This window comes from Lampris incognitus, chromosome 17 (assembly GCF_029633865.1).
Source record: "Lampris incognitus isolate fLamInc1 chromosome 17, fLamInc1.hap2, whole genome shotgun sequence".
Classification (NCBI taxonomy): Eukaryota; Metazoa; Chordata; class Actinopteri; order Lampriformes; family Lampridae; genus Lampris; species Lampris incognitus.
The window spans coordinates 14,876,448-14,899,695 of NC_079227.1; the positions used below are offsets into that span (position 1 = coordinate 14,876,448).

The window sequence follows — 23,248 nt, forward strand, 5'->3', positions numbered from 1 at the left end:
ATGCCCTTATTGTCTTGGCGGTTTGGCGTTGAGGAGCAGTGAAGTGTGGTATGTCAGTGACCAGCGCAAGATCACCGGGCGCATGCCGCGTATACGCGCACGTCTCCGCTGCCGTGTGCGGCGCCTCAAGACTTTATGGAGAGCCTTTCCACAAATGATGTCAGCCCAGGGGGTGGACGCAGAGCTCACGTCAATCAGGACACGCACACTCTTAAGCCGCTTACAGCCTTGGAATGAGACGTTGTTGCCCGAAAATGAAACAACTCCCGATGTCGGCTATTCGCCCCATTTTCATACAACGCAGAGACCAAACAATGAATGGGCTTACAAATAGGAAATAAGCTTATTCCTTTAATAGTAGCGCAGCAAAATATAACGAGCGGCTCGCGTCAAGACCATGGCTTCACAAATCATGACCCGACCGTAGTCTCTAAATGGGTCATCGGCGCCATAAAAAATAACAATAAAAAACTCTCAAATGTGGCAATGCTCGTCTTCAGTTTTACAGCTAATCACACTATGACAACATATCGGGGTAATTTAGTGAAATGATGCCCTGTTGGCATACATGTGACCTCAATAAAAATTGCGCCGTTGAAATCCAGTATATATAAATCCAGTATATATAAAAGACAGACTAGATTTACTCAAATATACATACACCTGAGAATTACACTTAAATACTAAAACAGCCATTCGTGAAAACACGTATGAAAACGAGACAGCCCCTCTTAGCTGGTCATTTTGTGCGCATTACCCCTCTTTAGGATAATTACGGGAAATGGCAGCGGTCCATAGTCACGTGACATAACGCGGAAGTCACTTCTCTGAAAGTAAGCAGACAGAAGTCTCTTTTCCACAAATCTCACTTGACCATGGGGATTTTTTTGTGACACTGCAGTGAGTGATTGAATTTCATTGATTGGCGTTTTATAATTGTTTTTACTGATAAAAATCAAATCGATTGTGTTCAGTGTGGTACCCAGTAGCTAGCTAAGTGTACGTGAAGTATTGCAATCGTCTAATTTGTCATAAGACGTTCCACTTTTTTCTCTGTAAACCCGCCGACATATGCCTCCTCCTAATATATTGGTTGTGTGTTGTTTCAGTAAATCATAATATTCACAATACCTCCTGACCACGCTGTAAATTGTCATGCCAGTGCCAACTATGGCAGAAGCCCTGGTTGATCACAAGAAACGTTTTCAGGCTGCAGTGGATGTCATTCATAACCTTCCCAAAAATGGTATGTAACTAATCCTTACCTTTTTAAAAAATATCTTTTCTAGTCAGGCTGATTTGCACAAACACGATTTCAAAATAATTCCAACAAAGTGTGTTGCGTTAAAGTCAGTGTATAATGCAACTTGATTGATTGCTTATTTGTTAAAAAGAACTGTAACATTTCAAAAAGCATCTAAAGTAGTTTATTACAGATTATGTGTGTTTTTATGTAGGAAATATACATTGCATGGCTAAATTTCTGCATGTGGTTGTCATTGATATTTTATATATACGCACAGAATTTATCATCCGTCTTAAACATAGATTTGAACTTGTGTGGATTCTCAGCAAGAACTGATGTCCGGTTCTTCCCAGTGGCCTTTTTTTTGTCTTTGGTTCCTCCTTTTATAGAATGATCTGTTTGAACAATACAAGCAGACAGTTGAAAAACACTGCATTAAATAATGTCCTCTCTCTTAGGCTCCTACCGACCCTCCTATGAAGTAATGCTACGTTTCTACAGTCTGTACAAGCAGGCAATATGTGGACCCTGTACACTGTCTCGACCTGGCTTCTGGGACCCAGTGGGACGCTACAAATGGTCTGTTCATGCTCATGTTTGCTTGTGCATGCATGTTGAGCAGAGCCACTGATAGACAAAGATTAAACGGCTTGCAGTTTTTTGGCAGCAGCCATGTTAGTCATTTTGTTCTTCTTAATGGCTGTTTGTAAGAAAAGTCTTACTATACAAGTCGTTTCCCTATAGACACCCACACAGGTTAAATTGTACAGGCCAGGGTTTAGTTTCATTAGAGCTTATGTGTTTTTAGTATTTTTTTTCTTTTTCTAATTTAACTGGCTGTGGTATCTGTTAGGGATGCCTGGAGCCGTTTGGGAGACATGAGCACTGAGAGCGCCATGGCGGCATATGTGGAGGAGATGAAGAAAGTAGCACAGGAGGTAAATTAGGTTGATTTATTAAATTGGCTACTACAGTAAAGGATCACAAAGTATTTAATGTCAATTTCACTGGCTGATGGCCAAATTGAATGATAACCTTTTGAGGGTACATTGATTTCAAAATGCTGGTAATAATGGTTTGAGACCATTATTCAAGAATTGGGCATGTATGTGAAAGTAACCAGTACCTCATCACCCAGTCAAAATAGAGCATTTACCCAGGCCACGGTATAAACCAGTGTCCAAAGATTTAACATACATGTACCTGTGTTCCTTGGATCATTTGTAAAACCCATTATAAAAAATCTGGGCGTGATAATGGACAGTGATTTTAAATTAGACAAAGATAAATTCAGTGGTCAAATCTAGCTTTTTTCAGTTGAGACTCTTATCTAAGGTGAAGTCCTTTTTATAATTTAAAAGGGACAGTTCACCCCAAAATCAAAAATACATGTTTTTCCCTCTTACCTGTAGTGCTGTTTATCCATCTAGATTGTTTTGGTGTGAGTTGCCGAGTTTTTGGAGATATCGGCCATACAGCTGTCGGCCTTCTCTCGACTACAATGGAACTGGATGGCACTTGGCTTGAGTTGCTCAAAGTGCCAAAAAATATATATTTGGAAAAACTCAATAGCAATGTCTCTTTCCACAAACCATGACCCGGTTACTCAAGATAATCCACATGTGAGCAGTTTTCATGTAGGTGTACACGCAGTCCCCGGATTACAAATGAGTTCCGTTTGTAATCCGGGTCTGTTCGTAAATTGAATTTGAATGTCAATCAGAATAGTTACATACAGTTCACATCCAGCGTCAATTAGTGAAATGTTTGTCTTAGTATATAGTATATATTTTACCTAAAACATCATACATATAATAATGCAGTAATGATAATAAATGTAACTACAGTGGAGTATTTATAATTGAGAGAGAGAATGTGTGTATAGGTATAAGAAACATTTCTTAAATTTCAAACTCCCCACCTGCCACTGTCCATGGAGCGGGTCGCGACCGGCAGTGGCCGGCCGTTTGACACCAGAAATGAGAGCCCGCTCAGGGTTCGCTGCTCCGCCTCCGGGTCATGATTTCTGGAAAGAGACATTGCCGTTGAGTTTTTTTTTTTTTGGGTGCATTGAGCAACACAAGCTGAGTACCATCCAGTTCCATTGTATACGAGAGAAGGCAGACATCTCTATGGCCAATGTCACCAAAACTCGGCAACTCACGCCAAAATGATCTAGATGGATAAATAGCACTACAGGTAAGAGGATAAACGCGTATTTTTGATTTTGGGGTGAACTGTCCCTTTTAAATGGTTTTAAAAGGGTTATACATGCTTTTATCTCACCCCAACTTGACTACTGTAATGCCCTTTGTGTTGGTGTTAGCCAGGCCTCCTTCTCACGCTTGCACTTGGTCCAGAATGCTGCAGCTCGTCTTTTAACAAGAACATGCAAGCGAGAGCACGTTTCCCCTGTACTGGCCTCCGTTCACCGGCTCCCTGTACTTTTTAGCATTGACTTCAAGATTTTTGTGTTTGTTTATAAATCATTCAGTGGGCTAGCTCCAACCTTTCGCTCAGACCTCTTACAACCACGTGTCCCATCAAGGCCACTCAGGTCCGATGACCACGTGCTTCTTGGTTGTCCCAAGTTCGAGGTTGAAGCCCAGGGGAGATCTTGCCTTTTCAGTTGTAGCCCCCAAACTCCGGAACGAGTTACCGCTGCATGTTAGGCTGGCCCCTACGCTGCCTGTTTTTAACCCCATCTTAAAACACATCTTTATTCCTTGGCTTTTAACTCAGTATGTGAGTTGTTGTCGTTTAACTAGTCTTGTCTTTGTGTTTTTATTGTGTTGTTTTAGGGTTTTTGCTATTTTGATTGTACAGCACTTTGGTCAAACTGTTGTTCTTTTTAAATGTGCTTTATAATTACATTTGATTTGATTTCATGTACAGACCTCGTTTCCAAAATCCATAATGGAACCGGGTAGACTATACACACACAAATATAGCAGTTTTTCTTAAAAGTGTGGAACGTTTTACACAAGACATAGTGCAAATAGGAAGGAAATTTGTCAGCTTGGGAGGCATATAGTATTGTGAAGGCAGCTGATCGCTCATTTTCAAGTTTTTATGTTAAAATATTTATACAGATTGTCCAAGGGTTAGAGTTGATTCAGGGTTTGTCAACACTAACCATTGTAGTATTTTCTGTAAAAGATCTACATTTATCATTATTTTTTTTACTTTCGTTGATCATTGGTGTTGATCCAAGTGGAGCTGCTCATAGGATTAGTATACTACAAATGCACCGTGTAGCTCTGTATAAGTGTAAAGTGAGGAACTGGATGAATGCAAAAGTCGACTAGTAGTGTCTACGATTTTGTCACGATTAAAAATGCTGATAATGGTGGAGCAGTAGTGGTGTCTGTGATTAGTTGTGGAAATACTGCAATAGATTGACATGGGGACCAATGTATTTTGGGATTTTCCGTTGACACTGCAGGTCATAGACACACTACCAATGAATGAGAAGACGGCCTCGATGTTCCATCATTTTGAGCCTCTCTACGTGGTCATTGATGACATGCCGCGGCCCCCGCAGTCACTTTTAAGTCTCAAAGAAGGTCAGTGGTGCTGAGGGTAAGGGTTACGGAGAAAGGTCACACTCCTTTTTTTTTTTCGATTTGGTTAGCTTTTAAAGCACTTTGACACATTAAGCATACTTCAAGCATACGTAATTTTGTTTTCACACACCCCATTGAACATGATACACACATGATCGTAAATCTGTGTTTCAAATTTGCATTGGAAGTTTCACTTCAAAAGAAATAAATAAAAAAGATGACACATAAAAACACAACCAAAAAGCATAACAGAAGTAATTGAAAACAACATTACTAATGATGAACACACATCAACAAGCCTAAGTCACAGGTAAACCAAATAACCTCAAATAGTCTTAAATGATAAGGCCAAATGACCAGAACAATCAGTTAGATTTATTCCTCCTACTCTGCTAAGACGTGTAGCTTGATTAAGCTGTTCATATGCATTTTTAATTGTTGACTATTCCACGTTGAAAGTGAGACCATAGTCGAGATGTAGTAAAGTTTAAGGTTAACCACAAAATGTAATCTAATTATAGTGTTTATTATGTGGTTTTTGATTATGATGCTGTGAGAGTTAATAGGCTCATGAAGTCCAGCAATCCGAGATCTTAAAATGAAATGATAAAAATCAACCCTCAAGTTCAACAACATTACGTATGATACAATATGTCATGTGTGAGCTGTGATTTATTTATCTATTTATTTATTTATTTTCTTCATTTCCTCCTTTTTCTCCCCAATTGTACTCGGCCAATTACCCCACTCTTCCAAGCTGTCCCGGTTGCTGCTCCACCTCCTCTGCCGATCCGGGGAGGGCTGCAGACTACCACGTGCCTCCTCCGATACATGTGGAGTCACCAGCCGCTTCTTTTCACCTTACAGTGAGGAGTTTCGCCAGGGGGACGTAGCGTGTGGGAGGATCACACTATTCCCCCCAGTTCCCCTCCCCCCTGAACAGGCGCCCAGACCGACCAGAGGAGGTGCTAGTGCAGCGACCAGGACACATACCCACATCCGGCTTCCCACCCCCGCAGATATGGCCAATTGTGTCTGTAGGGACACCCGACCAAGCCAGATGTAACATGGGGATTCGATCCGACGATCCCCATGTTGGTAGGCAACGTAATAGACCGCTACGCTACCCGGACGCCCGTGAACTGTGATTTATAAGTGAATTTCGAACATCTTTAGCAAGTTGGGAAATTATTACCAACATCAGCCCAATTTTACCAAATTCCGGGTGGTAAATTTGATTACTTGCACTTTGGCAGGTAACCATTCTTCATTCAGAAGTTCTTCTGACCTGTGACAGGCCCTGTTCTTGTAGAATAACCTGCCTACTTCCATCAGACAATCAGAGTCTGCTGAGTCCTTTAAAGCTCCCTGAGGTTTCTCCCTATTTTTTCTCCCTACTAAACGGGTTTTTTTGGTTTCTTTTTTTTTTAGGGAGTTGTTCCTTAAACGATGCGAGGGTCTAAGGACAGGATGTTGCGTTGCTGTAAAGCCCCCTGAGGCAAATTTGTATTTTGTGATATTGGGCTATACAAATACAAATAAAATTGACTTCTCCATTTCAAAGAGCAATTTAGCTGGTACAACTGTGGAATCCAATTTTGGAAACCATCTGGCACCATGGCATGTGGCCTCAACATTTACAGCCCTGAGCTTAATGTAAATCTGTCTCTATTTTAGGTTTCGAAGTCACTGTGCAGGCCGAAATCCTGTCAAAGGAGAAGGATGAAGTGTGGGGGGAGGAGGAAGAAGGTGGTCAAGAAAAGGAGCCCTTTGCCAATGAAGGTCCAACCTTAGGGCAGGAATTTGCTCCGTCTGACATACAGGACCTCACAGTTAGCACTATACCCCAGGGTGGGTCAACATCTTCATTACAAGGCTCAAACAACCAGTGCAGGTGTAGAGTAGGTGAGGCAACGCCATGTTAGATGGATGGACAGGTTCTTTATCGCCTCTCAGGAAGAAATGTGTTGCATGTGCCTTTTGTAGTCATCATTATGAATGTAAAGTCTATTAAGTTAAGATTTTAAAAAAGATACAGAATGTACTTGTATATAAATAATTGATTTAGAGAAAATGAAAACATAGTTGTGGGACCTTTTTAATAGGTGATAAATGATGTAGGTTCTTAGTTGACAGTGGAATTTGAAAAGACTGGATTATTTTACAATTAAGAGATATTTGATGATGAACCTGGTTGTTCTATTTTTTTTCAAATAAGCTCTCTTTGCTGCTTTAGACTCTGGTCTGTCTGAGGTTTTGGTGTTGACCAGTGACTCTGAGAGTGAGATCTTCTGTGACTCAGTGGATTCAGTGGAGCAACTTAAAAGCATCAGGGTATGATTTAATTGTGTCAGCCAAAAGGTGGTTTTAAGGGCAGAAATAGCAATACAAAGTGAAAAGACACAGCCAAACAAAGAACAGGGGTCAGGGATACTTGGGAATAACTATGTGATGATGACTTTTTTTTTTAAGGCGTGTGCTCCACTCACAGGTCGAGGTCTTCAAGCCCACCGGCATTCAGAATGGCCACGTGTACCTGGAGTCCACTCCAGGTCAATCCCAACACCTGGAAACTGTTCCAGGGGTGATAGAGGCGGGATCAGGCCAAGGTGGAGAGGGGGTAGGGGATGAAAAGGGTCTGCCCATCAGGAGGAGCCGTGACAACCGAAGAGAAGGTGCACACCACAGCTGGAGAGAACGTAAGATGACACAAGTATTCTTGAAATTATTTCCTTTTATGGGTGGGGTGTTGTATTGCATGTAATAACTACATTTGTATATCCTTGCTCATGCATGAGACATAATTGTGTCAAATAGTAAGGGAGTTCAAGTTCACAAGAAGGCCACATTAGCGGATTACACAATCAATGGCTACTGCTGTTGAAACTTTCAGCAGTTTTTCTGTCCACTGCAAAGTTGTCACTCAACTTTGCAGTACTTGGTTGTCTGTGTGAAACCTAAATTCAAAACAAGATTAAAAAAAAAACTGTATCCAGGCAATTTTAACTTTTGGTTAGTTATGGCCATACAATTATTGAAAGAGTATAAATAACAACATTGAATACGGCAGTTTCTAAATTGCAAGAGACAGCAATTTTTTTCTTGGAATGGAGGATTTCTAGCCAGTTGCCTGAATATTATTCTGATCATTATGGTGCGGTTCAGAAAAGATGCCTTAGGCGTCCGGGTAGCGTACCGGTCTATTCTGTTGCCTACCAACACAGGGATCGCCGGTTTGAATCCCCGTGTTACCTCCGGCTTGGTCGGGCATCCATACAGACACAGTTGGCCGTGTCTGAGGGTGGGAAGCCGGATGTGGGTATGTGTCCTGGTCGCTGCACTAGCACCTCCTCTGGTTGGTCAGGGCACCTGTTTAGGGAGGAGGAGGAACAGGGGGGAATAACTCCTCACTGTCAGGTGAAAAGAAGCAGCTGGCGACTCTACATGTATCGGAGGAGACGTGTGGTAGTCTTCAGCCCTCCCCGGATCGGCAGAGGGGGTGGAGCGGCAACTGGGATAGCTTGGAAGAGTGGGAGAAAAAGGGAGAAAAATCCCCCCCTCCAAAAAAAAAAGAAAAGATGCCTTATGGCCAAACAATTATTGAAAGAGTATTGATAACAACATTGAATACGGCAGTTTCTAAATTGCAAGACACAGCGATTTTTTTCCGTGGAACAGAGGATTTCTAGACAGTTCCTGAACATATTATTCTGGTAATTATGGTGCGGTTCAGAAAAGATGCCTTACAGCTCAACTTATATGTGGAATTCTTAGCATGTTAAAATTTACATATATGATGCAGGACATTGGTCTAATTCTATATAACCCTTTTAGCCATTATCATCAGACATTGATGGGGAAAAAAAACTCCATATTGTCAATGTCGGTGGCAATGGGCTCAAAAACAATCCCAAAACACAAATCCTGTACCATGTAGAGCTTCATTTATGTGCAAGTAAAACTGGCTGCTGTAGTGTATGCTTGAAATGCAAAACCTAAGCTTACACATAGCCTTTGACAGCAGATTATTGCAGAGTAGCGTAGATGGATGGATGGATTAAATAGAAAATGAATATATTAATAAAGAGCCCTTGTCTTGGTTGTAGGTGGTGTTCCCCAGGGCAGTCTAAGACAGCCAACGTGGGGAGGCAGTGGCGCCGGACGAGGGGGAGGGGATGGCTCAGAGGGTGGGAATGAGCAGTTGCAGGACACCCAGCTGCAGCAGCAGATCATCCTAGCCCTGCGGAGGCTGAGGGAGGACATGAGGAGTGTGATGAATAGGCTGGAGGTGGTGGAGAGACTTGCTGCCACATACGTAAGCATCTCTACATTAGCAGGATTATTTGGCACACATGCTGATACAGAGGAACATTGTAAATCCAAATGAATATTGAAGTAAGAGAAAAAAGACTGATCGTAAATTTCTGTCCCCGCATTGGCATATTTGGATTTATTTTTCCAATACACGATCAGTGAGTGAAGTAGTAGTAACTAGAAGCAGAGGTCGGGCCTCCCTCAAGAAAACGGATTACTTATTATTGGGGGATTAAGATTATTGAGACACAAATTCCACACTATATGATCAACTCACTAGTCTTTCTTCTGACAGGCTCAGGGTTCAGACTGGAGACTATGCATGCGGTGTGCAACAGCTATCTCTGAACAAGAGGTGAGAAAAAACACATGTACTCCTGCACAATACTGCAGTGCTAACCATCTGTGTATGCAGGTGCTTTTTCCTTCCGAACAATTAACCAGCAGATTTCATTTGTTCCTTTGATGATCACAGTTGTTAAATAATGAAGTCAGGGGCGTCTGGGTGGCGTGGCGGTCTATTCCATTGCCTAGCAACATGGGGATGACTGGTTCGAATCCCCGTGTTACTTTCGGCTTGGTTGGGCATCCCTACAGACACAATTGAGCATGTCTGTGGGTGGGAAGCCGGATGTGGGTATGTGTCCTGGTCGCTGCACTAGCACCTCCTCTGGTCGGTCGGGGTGCCTGTTCGGGAGGGAGGGGGAACTGGAGGGGAACAGTGTGGTCCTCACACGCGCTACGACCCCCTGGTGAAACTCCTCACTGTCAGGTGAAAAGAAGCAGCTGGCGACTGCACATGTATCGGAGGAGACGTGGTAGTCTGCAGCCCTCCCCAGATCGGCAGAGGGGGTGAAGCAGCGATCGGGACGGCTCAGAAGAGTGGGTTAATTGGTCAAGTACAATTGGGGAGAAAAGGGGGGATAGATAAATAAATAAATAAAACCCCATTCAGTTCAGATGGCTCTTGATGGAAGTTTTTAAAGCCCCAATTCACTTGCAACTGGGTACCCCTTGTCCCAACACTATCGTTCACATGATTGGTTGGTTGTATTTATTTATTTAGTTATTTATTTGATAATTTCTTTTTTCACCGTCCAACTTATAAATGACAGTATGTGACTGCTAAACACCAGTTCTGGTTGCTGTGTTTTGAAGCTGAAAATGAATATTTGAAATTGCCATCCTAACAAGGCACACCACTACACTCTTTTCTTTAAAAAAAAAACAATGAGGTTATACCCAACTTTTATAAGGCCAAAAAACATCTGAAGTCAGGCATTAAATTGAACTGCATGTCTGTCAAACAAAAAACCCCACACACACAGAACAAATCTTAGTATAAATATATTAATCAGACAATTATAATAATAATAAATTAAACTTTTCTAATACTCAAAGTCGCTTTACAATAAACGGGGTGAAACAAGACAACAGATAAACTTAACACAGACATACAGGGGTGGATGGGAAGGGGGGCTACGAGAGGGAGAAGCGGCAGCCCCACACATTATGTATGCTTATTATTATTATTCAAACCTGATATGATTTACAAAACTTTAGATTTCATATGTACATTCATAAAGGAAATGAGAACATGATTAATGGGTTACAACTTAACCAAGACCTTAAGTTCCATGATCTAAATAAAACATAATCCTCGATAGATCAATTTAAAATGCATGCAAACCTATATAAAAAAAAGTTGTGAAAAGACTAAATTGAAATTGTCTTCTAAATAGTACTATTATAAAAAAAAATCTGAAAAACAGAAGCCAAATGTGCAACTGCATTCGGCAACAACTACGTACATAGATAAATCAGAAGCTTCTGTAGTAATGCACTCTTTCGTGCAACTCTACTACTACTAGTACTACTACTAGTACTACTACTACTACTACTGTAATAACAGGACCATCAGTACAGTTCCAGTACATTTGTGCCTACTACTACTACCACTATTACTAGGTCTAGGCTACAGGATGTAATTGTTCTGATGTGCTACTTAGATACGTCTCTAGAGGGAGCTCACACATTTTCAAAGCCTACAAGGCAGCACTATACAGTTGCCTAACCTACAAATGGATTGTAAAATGATGCAGATAGAATACAGCTGTGAAATGAAACCTCAGTTTATTATACATCTGCATGAATAAGGTTATTCATCTTACCATATTAACTGGTTCATGACCATTACCACTCTCTCGCCATAAGATACGAGGCCACGTGCCATTCTTTCTGACATTGTTGTGGCAGCGTTACCATCAGGCTTGAGTTTCTGATGTCAGCAGGCGAAAACCACAGGGAGATGGGGGAGGGGGCACCATAATTCATTTTAATATTTCAAGTAATTGTGTATATCTTGTATTGCCTAAATCATTGCTCATACCAAGAAGGTCCTGGGTTCGAGTCCTGGGGTAGTCCCAACTTTGGGGGTTGTCCCAGGTCGTCCTCTGTGTGAAGTTTTCATGTTCTCCCCGTGTCTGCGTGGGTTTCATCCAGGTGCTCCAGTTTTCTGCTGCAGTCCAAGGACATGTAGGTCAGGTGAATTGGCCGTGCTAAATTGTCCCTAGGTGTGTGTGTGTGTGTGTGTGTGTGTGTGTGTGTGTGTGTCGGCCCTGTGATGGACTGGTGGCCTGTCCAGGGTGTCTCCCCGCCTGCCGCCCAATGACTGCTGAGGTAGGCTCCAGCATCCCCGTGACCCTGTGTAGGATAAGCGGTTTGGATAATGGATGGATGGATGGATAATGGATTATTGCCTGTAATGATCTAATGGTGCCTATTGTAGCTGTGCTTCATCTTAAATTTAAATAATTCATCATGATTATTTTCATCGTTAGACTGTTTTTGTGCCCCCTCTGACTTTTGGTGCCCTACGCACAGCGTGTGATGCATGTGTACGTAGTGGCGCCGGGTGTGAAAGATACGAGCCGATAGCCTTCCATGACACCTTTAATCGAGCGTTCACACTGTTGTAGAAGCATGTTTTACGTGATAATGAAGGCCACATCTTCTTGTCCTTCAGGAGGAAAAATGGTGGCCGTTCGATGTATCTGGTCGCACCCTGCTTCTCCTGCTGCTGTGGCCCTTCATCGCTCAGGGCCTTGTCGTCCTGCTGAGGAGAGCCCAGAGGAGAGGTCATATTCCCTCGTGAGGATAACAAAGATGCCCATCCATCCATCCACCCACCCATAGGAATCCGCCAGCTAAATACGGGGTTCACTTTCTTTAGGGGAAAAGTTGTTAGTTCACAGGAAGGTTTTCTCAACCCTACGGTGTGTAGCACTGTTGGGTAAAATGGTTCTTACTTTGTGAACGGTGAAAAGGTAGCAGGTAGGTTGAGGGTTTCATGGACATGCTATGAAAGGCGTTCTGCCTGAAGAGAAATGTACGTGTTTCTGTTGTATAGCTCAGGCTCCTAGAGCTATCTTCTTTTCCTCATTGAGTAACTAATCACCATTTAAATTATTAAAGTTGATTATATGCTTCTGGTAAACAGAGCTGATAATTTATTTTTGAGGTGAGGTCCACCAGCCAACAGCTTATAACCAGGAATGTTAAGTACTCGTGACTTTTAGTTGGCGAGTATAAACATATTGTATTCGCCATAATTTGGATGAATGCCAATGCCAATTACGAAAAGCTAAAATAAGAGACCAGGGGTGTACCTGTATTTTCATGGTTGCGGACAAATGGAGGATTTATGGCTCCAGTTAAAACAGCTGATCCTGGATATAGCCTTAGCTGGAGTTTGATTTACATTTGTAATGAGGTGCAAATATGTATATACTACCAATGTTGCATGCAGAATGCCACGTCTCAGCTTGATGGGTTCACTTTTTTTTTAAATCAAGATCTCTTTAAAACATCTGGCGTCATTTAGAATCGCAGACAAAACCACTGATTCCTTCAGCGCCAAGAAACTTAACTGAACTGTATCGTCAGGCTCGCCGGGTTCTCAATAGTGAAGCGATCAATGAAGTTTTCGTCTACACTAGGCTAAATGATGCCCAACAACATTTTAATGAGATCTTGGCTCAGCACTGACAAATCTATCCGAGGTGGATCCTCTGGTTCAGTAAAGGCTGCATGAGTGCATCTGCCACTTTAAAAGACGGCGTCTTTTAAACCTGAGGCCTTAGTCCTAAACTGTGAAAGTCGTTGGTTCAGAATGGACATTGTTTATACGGTATGTGTATGCAAATGAGTACAGAGGTACATTTCTTTATTCCACCAAAGGTTGAGAGACATTTTCAAAGCTGTTTGTTACATTAGGAACTATTATATGTATGACAAATATAAGATCAAATTAAAAAAGAAAAGTTAACCATCTCCCTGAAATGTGTGTGCCAATAATTTGAATATAAATAATTTCTTTATCTGTTTATACTGAAACAACCCTGGTTTTGGGATTAAAAAACACTCTGGGCATCCGGGTAGCGTAGTGGTCTATTCCGTTGCCTACCAACACAGGGATCGCCGGTTCAAATCCCCGTGTTACCTCCGGCTTGGTCGGGTGTCCCTACAGACACAATTGGCTGTGTATGCAGATGGGAAGCCGGATGTGGGTATGTGTCCTGGTCGCTGCACTAGCACCTCCTCTGGTCGGTCGGGGTGCCTGTTCGGGGGGGGAGGGGGAACTGGGGGGAATAGCATGATCCTCCTACTTGCTACGTCCCCCTGGGGAAACTTCTCATTGTCAGGTGAAAAGAAGCGGCTGGCGACTCCACATGTATCGGAGGAGGCATGTGGTAGTCTGCAGCCCTCCCCGGATCGGCAGAGGGGGTGGAGCAGCGACCAGGACGGCTCGGAAGAGTCGGGTAATAGGCCGGATACAATTGGGGGAGAAAAAGAGGTGGAGGTGGGGGAATAAATAAAATTTAAAAAAACACTCAACATTTCAAAAACAAATAATTTAATATATTATGTATAATATATACACAGGTTGACATAACAAGGCTTTGTACAACTGTTACAAAAATTGGTCCACACACAATCACCCACACACATATAGTACATAAACAAATACAAAGATGGACAATGGGACAGACTGCTTCTAGTAGTAAAGACGACAATGGAGGCTGGTTTGGAAGACAGTGGTTTGCGTAGAGCTGACAGCTTGGTTCACCTCCCTTTTTTTTTCTTCCTTTTTTCATATCAGGCTTTATAATCTATAGTTTTAATACATGCGCAAAGGAAAGAAAAAAATATCAAAAAGGAAAAAAACAGGTAAGACTTGAAGGTTTTGTATTAAAAGAAGTTATTGAGAAAAAGTTATATCTGCATCACACTCATTTTACACTGCTCCCTTAACTATGCTAACATTGATCAACCAGAGCCTCTTGGTATAAATGTATCACACTGATGTGGTTCCTTTTTATATAAACCTTGCCTTTTGCAATTGTACAATGATCCAGTAACAACAAAAAAAAATTTTTTGGCATGATTTTGAATAGCTGCCCTGGACAATTTGTTCTTCTCAGGATGGAGGACTGACGCAGACATGCTGGTGCATCACCCAAAGTCTGGTCTCCATCTTCCCCACACACATAGAGGAACACTCAGATGTTCAGTATGTTTTTTGATAAACACTTAGGGGTTGCTTAATCTTGATATGCCAGTGACAGTGTAGTTTCATATCTTTGTCCATAAAAACTTTAGTGTTATGCCCAATGTAAGTCACATAATCCAGTGAGAAAATTAATTCCCACAATGGGTTTTGCAAGTGCTTCCAAAGGGCTGCAAAGTAAAAGACAAAGGTTTCCTCTACTGCATATTTCCTCATGCCCTACTAAGACTGACACAATAGTGTATATTTTCCACATATTATTTTGCCCACTTTTTGGCATGGTTGAGATATGCTATGTTTGCTAATGAGGCACCCAAACATAATTGATACTTGCCCACTTGGGTTTTTGAAGGGACAAAATAATACATCGGTGACACACAAGCAATGTTCACAACTGCTCAGTATTCCAAAAGAAAGCCAAAAGAAAGCTAAAGGTGCCAATACTGTACTATAAGCTTTCTAATAGTCCCAGAATGGACTATTAGGACTACAGTCCATGTGTAACAAGGAAAAAAAAAAAAACTAATAGCCTATGATGATGCAAACATTTGCCAAAAAATGACTGTGCTGGTGAGGGTTTCATATAACAGCAGCAAATCGGTTCTTTGGGTGAATCTCATGTGAATAAATATGGCTTCCTCTCATTTTTTCCTTGTTCATTGTCACCATCATTCATCACCACTAATGTACAACTGAAGAGTTTAATTTCAAAATGCTGTGTAACCATCATGGAAAAAATGATCTGACAGTTGGCGTTTCATTCATTGCTATGAGAATGTAGACATTTGCATCATCTACAATGTTATTAAAGTCAAAGAAAGCAGGAAAAGTTATATTCAATAATGATATCAACGATTCTGTAGAATTTTTGTAAGAGATTAATTTTGACATATGATTTTCTCACTTTGAAATCAAACTCTGCAACTGTGCAAAAATGTCAGCCGGCTTCCTTGATTTTATTCTTTTCTTCAATCAACACCAGGAAAGAGACAAGAGTAGGAATCTTGAGACAAATGAGATCCACACATTACAAGACCATGACCCTTGAGATTGGCATTGAGGTCTGAAACCAGTCGCATTGGTCATCCAGTGTTAATAGGTAAAGGACAAGTGCTTTTTACTGCATCAAGAGAACGCCAGTCAGGTTAAACTACCACTGTGTGACGACGCCAGGCCCTCCTCTTGTCCCGCACATCCAAGGCTGATCTCCTTAAAACAACAGTGGAAGAATCAGGGGAGCCTTGATCTGTCCATTCTGAGGAAGGAGAAGAGAGAGATGGGGCCTCCAGGGCCAAATGAGGGAGTGGATCTAACCACGATCTTCGCTGAATTGATACGGGACCCACAACTGATCCCTGTGGAACTCCAAAATGGCTATAGTGAGTTGGTACTCCTTCTATGACTCTGATCACCTCCACTTTCTCTCCCATCCGTCCCCTGACTCTGTCCTCGTTCTTTCCTAGTTCATGGTCCAGATTCATGGACATGGCCCTCACTCTCCCTTCCCTGGTCTTTCGATAGCGAAGTGGCACTGGCTGGTTAAAATCAGGGTGCTGTGTTCCACATAGGCTGGAGTTTTGGCTGAGATTAGGAAACCTCGTGGGGGAGAACCAGGAGGGGTTGATGGGGTGTGCTTTGGCCTGGTTATGGGGCCTCAAGTGCTGAGTATGACTGGCCCCAATTGGATGTCTCAGGTAGCTGGCCTGGATGTTTTCTGGAAGCTGGTGGTGTGAGTAAAGGAAACTGTTTGGACGAGAATTGGGTGCCACCCGAGGGGAGGTCATCCTCTCACCCTGCCTGTTGGCCCTTTCCAAACCTTTCCTGTTATCCCATCTTTCATTACATGTTCTGTCTTCCTTTTCTACCTCCTCTCTGTCAGGAGAGGATGCTTTTTCTCCAGTGCTCTCTGTTGCCTCCATGCCTTTTAGATCTTCATCCCCTCTTTCTCTTTCAAGAGGGGCATGTCCTCTCTTGACCACTTCCTCCTCTCCATTTTTCTTCTCCTCTTTCCTTCCATCTTCTTCCCCTCCTCCTCCCCCATAGTTGCTGGCTTTGACCGGCTCATGATCAGAATCTTCGTCAGCGCTGCTACCTGTGAGGTAAGTGCTAAGACATTTTTTACGTTTCCGGGTCACAGCGGAGATGATGGACATGGGGAGGAAGTCCTTGGCATTCAGCTCACCCTTGGAACTTGGGGAAAGCTGAAACACAAAATCCAGATCAGTGTCAGGTATCAGAAGAACAGTAAAGTCATGTACAAAAGCATCCCCCAATACTATTTGTGTATTAACACAGTTTCTCAGTGATATGAATGATGAATCTCCTCACACCTGACAAATCTTTGTAAAAGGGATATGACATTTGAATCAGTATTATTTGAGTTGCTTATTTGTCACTTGCCGATGATTTTATTTGTTTTTATTGCTTATGTTTTCTTTAACATGTTCAATAAAATTAATTGATTGATTGATTGACAGATTGATTGATAATGACAAAGACTTCATACATGAATGCTTTTCTCACCTGGGGATCAAGCAGGGCTCTCTGATCAGCACTTGATAACTATCCATTAGGGATGCACCAATATCAATGCTGGTATTGGATTTTGGGTCAATAATAGGCTAAAACTGAGTATCTCTATTTGAGATTTTACCCAAGATTAAAACACGATAGCAAAAGCCATGAGTAACATGTCAAATATAAGCAAAATGGCTTGATTCGCTGAATTACTGGCACATGTACGTCTGTATTTCTATAATGGTGGAAAAAAACTAAACTGACAATTTTGTCCAGCGACCCCAAAATTATGGTCTAACCCTGGACTGTTCTGCAAAATTAATGGATCGGATCACTACTCGATATTGGCCGACATTTAATGATTCATACTTGGAATCGGTATCGGCATTGGAAAAAGTTATATTGGTGCATCCCTATTATTCATTCTGCCTCCTATTATCCATTCCGCCTTAGCCTCTCAAAATGTAGGAATTAAAAATATCACTATTTCGGAGGTGCAGTTAGTGCTTACCTTTGACTTAGATGAATCGCTGGTGGTGGAATCTGTATTTTAGACAGACGAAAAAAGAGAGGAAGGAACAGGTTAGAATCAGATTAGACAAAGGTAGTACTACTAGTGGTATTTGGAGTGGCAATGAAAGAGACAATCTTCGACTTGTGACAGCACACACTAACGATATTGCATTCTTAAAAGTGAACACCAGCCATTACAACAGATGTTACTAAGGTCCTATTATTGAGAGAATAATCAATCACGAGCTCTCCTAAATCAATCTGCTGCACATCTGCAGACCCTTAAACAACCACCGAAAGATCGCTGACATCACACTATTAAGGCTTCTATCAACCAGTGGCTAGATGGTACTATTTGTAGATGAATTGCTAATTTTTTTGGAAAAAAAATATAAACAATCCCTACCTTTGGATAGAAAAAAGAACCATATAACAGTAATTTTGGCATTCAATCTTTCAATTATTTACTTGAACTTGAAGTTTATATGATCATTGCTGTCTGAGAAAGTATCACTATATCACATGGCCCAACGGCTGTAAAAAAACAAAAACGGAAAAAAACAAAAACTAATGCATTTTCTCAACAGTGGGTGCAAGTTAGAGGGTATACATTCTTTTATTTATTAAAGTATGTAGATATGTCACCATTACGCAACAGCAGATATATTCAAAATTTAAAAATACATAAGATTTGTGTGTACTGCGTCTAACAATGATGACAACAACAATAAATAATATTTGTAAGTGGTACACTTACAAGAAAACTTTGCTAGTAAACTCAGCAAGTTGTAATTAACCTTATTATGGCTGGTGTGATTTAATGTCTTTCTTGGGACACTGAGCTGTATGTGTTGAACTGATCATGACACAAACTGCCAGATTCAGAGTTTTGATTCACTGTTACTAAAAGTAAATAGATATGTAACAGTATAAGGTATTTTGGATACAAGTATCCATATCCATAGGGTTATCATCTTCCCAACTTCAGTCCAGTGTACCGTCACTGTCAAGATATCTATATTGCACATATTTGTGACATAAATTCTCCATACATGTCTTCCTGTCTTGTAGTGTGTAAATCAAAATTATTTTTTGGGGGGGATTTTTTTCCCCCTTTTATAAAAATTTATTTCTGATTTTTCCCTTTTTTCTCCCAATTTAGTGGCCAATTGATCCCTATTTTAATTCAAACACCCACCCTCGTATTGCATGCGTTCGCCAACTGCATCTCTCCGGCCGGCAGTCTCGAAGGAGACGCCTCCCCACTTTCGTGACAAGGCGAATCCAAGCCGAACCAATGTTTTTCCGACACACACAGAGACGCATTCATATGACGAACACAAGCCGACTCCGCCCCCCTCCCGAAGACAGCGTTGCCAATGATTGCTGCTTCATCGAGTCCGGCCATAGTCGGATCTGACGAGACCGGGGCGCGAACCCCAGTCCCCAGTGGGCAACTGCATCGACACCAAGCCGATGCTTAGACCGCTACGCCACCGCGGACCCTTTTTTCCCCCTTTTTCTCTCCAATTGTACCCAGCCAATAACCCCACTCTTCCAAGCCGTCCCGGTCACTGCTCCACCCCCTTCGCTGATCTGGGGAGGGCTGCAGACTACCACATGCTTCCTTCGATACATCTGGAGTCGCCAGCCGCTTCTCTTCACCTGACAGGAGTTTCACCAGGGGGACGTAGCGTGTGGGAGGATCACGCTATTCCCCCCAGTTCCCCCTCCCCCCCGAACAGGCACCCCGACCGACCAGAGGAGGTGCTAGTGCAGTGACCAGGACACATACTCACATCCGGCTTCCCACCTGCAGACACGGCCAATTGTGTCTGTAGGGAAGCCCTACCAAGCATGAGGTAACATGGGGATTCGAACCAGTGATCCCCATGTTGGTAGGCAACGGAATAGACCGCCATGCCACCCAGACACCATATAAATCAATTTTAATAGGATAAATACTTAATTTTCTTTTACACTGCAGTGTTTGAGTCAACACGTTTTGCTAAACTGGCTGGTGTTCTCTTTTTTAATGCAACATCAACGAACACAGAGGGAGAAAAAAGTAAGTGGATGGAAAACCAAGACTGAAGGTGAGGAAACAAGTAAGTGAATAAATCCAAGTGCACTAACAAATACACACAACACAAGGAGGTAGACCTGGTCCTACCGAAGAGGTTGATCCACTTTCTCAGCTAGGGGAAAGGAGTGTCGAAAGTTCCAGAAAAACAGGTGAGAAAAAGTGAGAATCATCATGAATATCCACAGGCAGAGATATAACAGAGAAAAAAAAAGGTACAGCAGAAGAACGACTGGAAATTTTGAGAGAAAAAAGGGTAAAGAAATCCCACCGTCACCGATTCCCCAAAATATCGAAAAGTTAAACGAAATGAAATCACGGGTGCGGATATTGTCGGTAGAAGCAAATGTTAAAACGGCTGAGAAATCTGGGAATAATCGAGTTTCTTAAACTGAATTAACTTAGTGAGAAAAATCTGAGAACCGCTACAGTTCAGATTAGTAACAGAAAATTAGTTACAGGTCACCCTTAAAGGATACAAGGTGCCGGTTGTTAGAAAAGTAATGGAAATGCAACTGGCGTAGATTTGAGAAGCTGCAATGCTAAGACTCAGCTGAAATTCGTCCCTATGAGATGCTTGTGTGCCAGGTGGCAGCACCTCCAGGTCAATAGTATATCCAACGGTAAGGGGAATCACTGATTTAAGTTTCATTGTAATCACATATACTGCAGATTACTATATAGCAAGCAACCTAAATGGCATTCATTGTCACTTATTGTCTTAGTCTTAAGACTGTCACAAATGTCAGGAAGGAAATCATTAATATTCGCAAACAGAAAAGAGGGAATAGCTCCTCTGCATTCATTCATTCATTTGTAGAACGATCATGTATGACAGAGAAGTAGTTGGTAAGACGATAAGATTGGGTGGGGGATGGGGGGCTGAAACGTGGCTGTTGCAGCTAGAAAAGCGCTATATAAATGCAATCCATCCATCCGTCCATCCATCCACAACTGGGCCATGAAGTTTCCTTCCGCAACTCACCTGATGCATCTGTTGGTCGGATGCCCGTCCTGCCGATGTTGGACAGCAAGTGGTCAATGTTGGGTACAGGCTGACCGTCTTGCTTATCCTCAGGGGCCTATAAACAAACACACAGCACACGGATGCACACATACACACACACACAAAAACAAAATGCCCACTCAATACTGTCTGACAAATATAGTCTCCCTATGCAGTAACAGCGGTGCTCAACTCCAGTGGGGGGTGGGACGAAGTAGTGGTGTGCGAAAGAAAGGGTGGAGGTCAAGGTGTGAAGTAGAGGGAAGTTGATACCAAGGCTCTGTGTTTTCTGTCGCCTTCTTATGTTCACTAGTAATGTGTATTAACCAACAGGATTACTTCTAACGCAACCCTACACCAGCTGATTTTACTTATTAGTTCTCCACTTGTCTGGTTGAAGGTGTGCCAATGGTTGACATGAGCTGGTGTGGTGTTGGGTTGGAAATGAAAACCCACATGAACATGGATCTCAACAATGCATTACTGAGAGTCACCGCACAGTAACATACCTTGTCATCCTTATCCAGCTCTCCGTCGCCGAAGAACCAGTCATGCTGTGGGGATAAATAGTCGTTACTCATTACTATGTATAGCTTGTAGATTTAAGGCACACATGGTCCATGGTTCAACCCCTGGCTTACAGTAAATATAATAGTGTTATAGCTTTTGTTGGAGCTTGTATAGCTGTAGAACTATAGTGCATGGCACCAGCACTGCCAAGGTCAGGAGCTCAATTCCCACTGTGACCACCCGTGCTTAAAGTGTATGAACTCATGGTGCTTTAAATAAAAATCAATGAACAAAGGGCTCATTGTTTGTATACATATATATATAAAAAAACATACGGGATTCAAACTCCAAGGGAATTTCATGCCTTTCAGGGATATACGATGGAAATCAGTGGTTGAATGGAGAATCTGAAATGACTCTTATTGCAACTTAAAGAACAAACAGTGTTTTGTTTTTGTTTTTGTTCCCCAGGGAATAAAACCCCCCACAAAGGTTTAACCGGAAATAATTTCAACTTTACTCTTACAGCTATTAATTCAAGTTCAATGAATTATTTAGATCTACTTCCTGGAGTTAATAAGGGCTTTCTCACATGCAGGATGAGCGTCTCCACTATTTTGTAGCGGTCAGGCATGTGGGTGACCATGTCGTTCATGTTGTCCTCTGACGTTCTCACCAGAGTGGGGCCAAACACCAGTGCCAGGTTCCTCGGCTCCATCTGCAGAGTGAGATGTTCATGTGAGGACAATGGAGTAGAAGTGCAACTGGGTCTTTGTGGTGGTCACAAACAGGCGCTCTTTGGCTATTTCAGTTGTACTGTGCTTATTCCGTCTTGTGAAGGGCTCATTGCATGAGTGGAATATGGCCTGAATCAGAAGTTTAAAATGCAAGTCTCCTTCAAGAAACGATCCAAGCCATGGTGATTTTGTAGTCAATATGTGCTTTTAGTCATGAAAAGAAGAATGTGAACCAGGTGATAGATTGATGAATTTATCATGTGTATACATATGGAAAGGATTAGCTCCACCTTGACTTGACACCAACATTATATCTGTCTTCTTTTTTAACATTTAGGTTTGCCCCTCCATCCCTTCTCTTCTTTCCCATCTCTCTCCTTCCCTTCCTTCTATCCCCCTTCCCCTTTCTCTTCCCTCCTCCTTCTATTGATGATGCATCACTTCCTTATTTTTGACCAATAGGCTTGTACATTGATAGAGAACCATCCTCCCACCCAACTCCATCCATCCATCCATCCATCCAGCCATTATCTGAACCGCTTATCCTGCTCTCAGGGTCGCAGGGATGCTGAAGCCTATCCCAGCAGTCACTGGGCAGCAGGCGAAGAGATACCATGGACAGACTGCCAGGCCATCACAGCCCGTCCCCACACACACACACACCCATTCATACCTAGGGACAATTTAGTATGGCCAATTCACCTGACTTACATGTCTTTGAACTGTGGGAGGAAACCCATGCAAACATGGGGAGAACATACAAACTCCACACAGAGGACGACTTGGGATGACCCACCAAGGTTCGACTACCCCGGGCTTGAACCCAGGACCTTCTTGCTGTGAGGCGACCGTGCTAACCACTGCGCTACCGTGCCACCACCCACCCAACTCATTAGAGCAAAACAATATAGGTGTGCAAGCTACAGCTGAAAATGACCCTGAAGAAGACCTATGTGGATCACAATGCGTTGGTCATTTTACATACATATTGCCATACATAAAGACATTTAATTTTGCACAAAGCATACGGTGTACCTTGGATTGTTTTTTGAAGGAGACTTGCATTTTAAGTTTTTGATTTAGACCATATTCCACCCATGTAATGAGCCCTTCACATGAGGGAACAAGTGAAATTTTTATATTCAACCAAATACGTGTTCTGCTGGGTCTGTAAAGACAACGCAGAG

The 23,248-nt window shown here is 42.2% G+C and overlaps 2 protein-coding genes across 2 annotated transcripts in view; one reads left to right on the forward strand and one right to left on the reverse strand.

Moving 5' to 3' along the window:
• Positions 1 to 840: 840 nt before the first annotated feature.
• acbd4 (acyl-CoA binding domain containing 4) lies at positions 841 to 13,458 on the forward strand. The gene is made up of 11 exons (XM_056297495.1): positions 841 to 900; positions 1,110 to 1,246; positions 1,705 to 1,825; positions 2,100 to 2,184; positions 4,692 to 4,812; positions 6,490 to 6,663; positions 7,049 to 7,146; positions 7,304 to 7,511; positions 8,919 to 9,127; positions 9,422 to 9,481; positions 12,152 to 13,458. The coding sequence occupies exons 2-11, from the start codon at positions 1,156 to 1,158 to the stop codon at positions 12,278 to 12,280; spliced, it is 1,296 nt and encodes a 431-aa protein (XP_056153470.1). The 5' UTR covers positions 841 to 900; positions 1,110 to 1,155; the 3' UTR covers positions 12,281 to 13,458.
• A 1,114-nt stretch (positions 13,459 to 14,572) lies between these two features.
• LOC130127436 (rho GTPase-activating protein 23-like) overlaps positions 14,573 to 23,248 on the reverse strand; it is a 30,074-nt gene continuing 21,398 nt past the window's right edge. Inside the window, 5 exon segments of the mRNA XM_056297072.1 lie at positions 14,573 to 16,896; positions 17,724 to 17,755; positions 20,794 to 20,890; positions 21,324 to 21,368; positions 21,917 to 22,042. Coding sequence (XP_056153047.1) covers positions 15,841 to 16,896; positions 17,724 to 17,755; positions 20,794 to 20,890; positions 21,324 to 21,368; positions 21,917 to 22,042 — 1,356 coding nt within the window. The 3' untranslated portion in view covers positions 14,573 to 15,840.

Bases quoted from the DNA above. Each gene is read 5' to 3' on its own strand.
- acbd4 (XM_056297495.1), top strand. From the start codon at position 1,156: ATGCCAGTGCCAACTATGGCAGAAGCCCTGGTTGATCACAAGAAACGT. The intron at 2,185-4,691 runs GTAAATTAGGTT...TTGACACTGCAG, and splicing joins TGAAGAAAGTAGCACAGGAG to GTCATAGACACACTACCAAT. The intron at 7,147-7,303 runs GTATGATTTAAT...CTCCACTCACAG, and splicing joins AGCAACTTAAAAGCATCAGG to GTCGAGGTCTTCAAGCCCAC.